This window comes from Apis dorsata, unplaced genomic scaffold (genome assembly GCF_000469605.1).
Source record: "Apis dorsata unplaced genomic scaffold, Apis dorsata 1.3 scaffold_683, whole genome shotgun sequence".
Classification (NCBI taxonomy): Eukaryota; Metazoa; Arthropoda; class Insecta; order Hymenoptera; family Apidae; genus Apis; species Apis dorsata.
In genome coordinates, this window is record NW_006263864.1 from 2,027,080 (window position 1) to 2,029,016 (window position 1,937).

Genomic DNA, 1,937 nt, shown 5'->3' on the forward strand with positions numbered 1-1,937 from the left:
TTTCCCTCCAGGCGGAATCCAGCGAAGCGAGCGGTCGAACGTGGACGAGCACAAATGTTGGCGAGGCTGAGCGCGCACATTTTTCGGAACTCGTTAAAAAGGCAATTTAACTTGCCGCTCGCGGCCCATTAATACGATCGCGTTATCGACTAACCGCGACTTTCCAACTTCTGCTCTCGAGAATGCATCGTTATACCCCCCAAATAATGTCCAAAGGGAGTCCGTTCGAATTTTTCCCTCGACACTTCGTCCATCTTCCTGTCTCTTCCATTTCTTTTTTTTTTTTTTCCCCTACCGATCGATTCACTCTATGTATTCACGNTACACGTCAAAACGCAATCGAGTTAAAATGTTTCGCGAACAACGAACAAACGAAGATGGACGAACCTATTCCGCGAGAAACGACGAGTGGCGGCATCAAGTTCGATTCCCCGATTCCCTGCATCAGTGCACGCACACGCCATAAAATATTCCATCGCAACCAACCTTCTTTGGCCTCTCTACCAACTACCTACTTTGCTCTCCCCTCCCTTTTTTGCGTAATTCCTCCTTTTTCCTTTGCAGAAAGGAACCCTCCCTTCCTCCTCCTCCTCTCTCTCGCAATTCCATAACAAAAAAAAAAAAGAAGGAAGAGAAAAAGGAAGAAAGGAAGAAAGGAAGCAAAAAAAAATCAATAGGCCGAAATTGATTTTGGTCCGTGCAAACTGACCCATCGTGTATCGCAGCTGCGTGCCGCCTCTGGCGAACGCCGCTACGGGGAAAAACGGAAAACGAGGAACGCGAAGGAAATGGCGTTGTCGATCGGACGCGACCGAGCCTCCATCCAGGCTTTCGTTCGATTTTTTACCTGGCTCGCCCCTGAAAAAATATGTTCTACCCCTTTGCAACCGTCGCACGGTTCTCCGTTGTCGGTCATTCGACCCTGGATCCATATATTCCTCGAATGCGATGGACGAAAAGAGACACCATATCTTTCTCTCTCCTTTCTTTCCATCCTTCCTTACGTTGATCGATCATATCGACGCTCCACTCCACTCTTCACCCTTTCTTTTGAAATCCGCGGTTCATTCCAAACTGGACAATTCGAGTCGAGGGGGTGGATAGTTCGGCTATAGCCCTCTTTTAAAACCCTCGAGATTTAGACCTCGAGGATTTATCATCATGAAATTTCGAATTAGGCGAGATGCGATCGAGACGGGAAAATTTAAACACGCGAGTAAGTTGGGGTTAAAGACCGAAGACGGGATATCCTTCCATCATCCCCCTCTTCCCTCGTGTACGTACATCATCAGGGGGATAGGGGGAGGGGAGCGAGACAAGGGAACCGGATCGTTTTCTTATCCCGGTTGTTTGCAAATACAAGAGTTTCAATTTGTTCGCGCACATAAGCATTTTCCAATATCGTTGTTCCTTCCTACGTGAAACAAAGGGGAAAGCAATTTCGCGAATGCCTGCGGAGATACCGCCTCTCCTTAAGGACACCGTGTAATTTAAACGCAACAAACACGTCGGAAAAGTGGAGCACTCCGTGTAGTTTCCTTTTACACGGACAAGTCGAGGACGAGAGAGAGGGAAGGGAAAAAATGAATTCTCCAGTTCGAACCGAAGCGACTCGGATTAAAACCGGTACCGAGCCGGTACAAAGGAGAGAGAGAGAGAGAGAAAAAAGGGAGAAAGGAGAAAGAGGAGGGATAAAAGATGACTTTAACGAAGTCTATCCAATATGATCGTTCTGGTGGCGTTATTGTGTGCAAATTTCTTCGCTTACCCTCCTCGTCGCTGCCGATCATGGCGTAACGCTCGTATCCCGTGAGGTTTCTAACTGCGCCAAGCCCGAAGTCGTCCTTTGTCCATTGAATAGGTCCCTTCTGATCGAGGACCCGGCAAGGAAGCGTCACCCGGCTGCCAATCACCGCCGTCTGATCCATCGGCTCGAT

General features: G+C 48.4%; 1 protein-coding gene across 1 annotated transcript in view; it reads right to left on the minus strand.

The window, feature by feature from the left end:
- Positions 1 to 1,937, minus strand: part of LOC102681650 (irregular chiasm C-roughest protein-like) — a 132,381-nt gene that overhangs the window by 38,526 nt on the left and 91,918 nt on the right. Inside the window, exon 3 of the mRNA XM_006622405.2 lies at positions 1,769 to 1,937. This exon is cut by the window's right edge and continues 19 nt beyond it. Within this exon, the coding sequence (XP_006622468.2) occupies positions 1,769 to 1,937 (169 nt within the window). The remainder of the gene's footprint in view (positions 1 to 1,768) is intronic.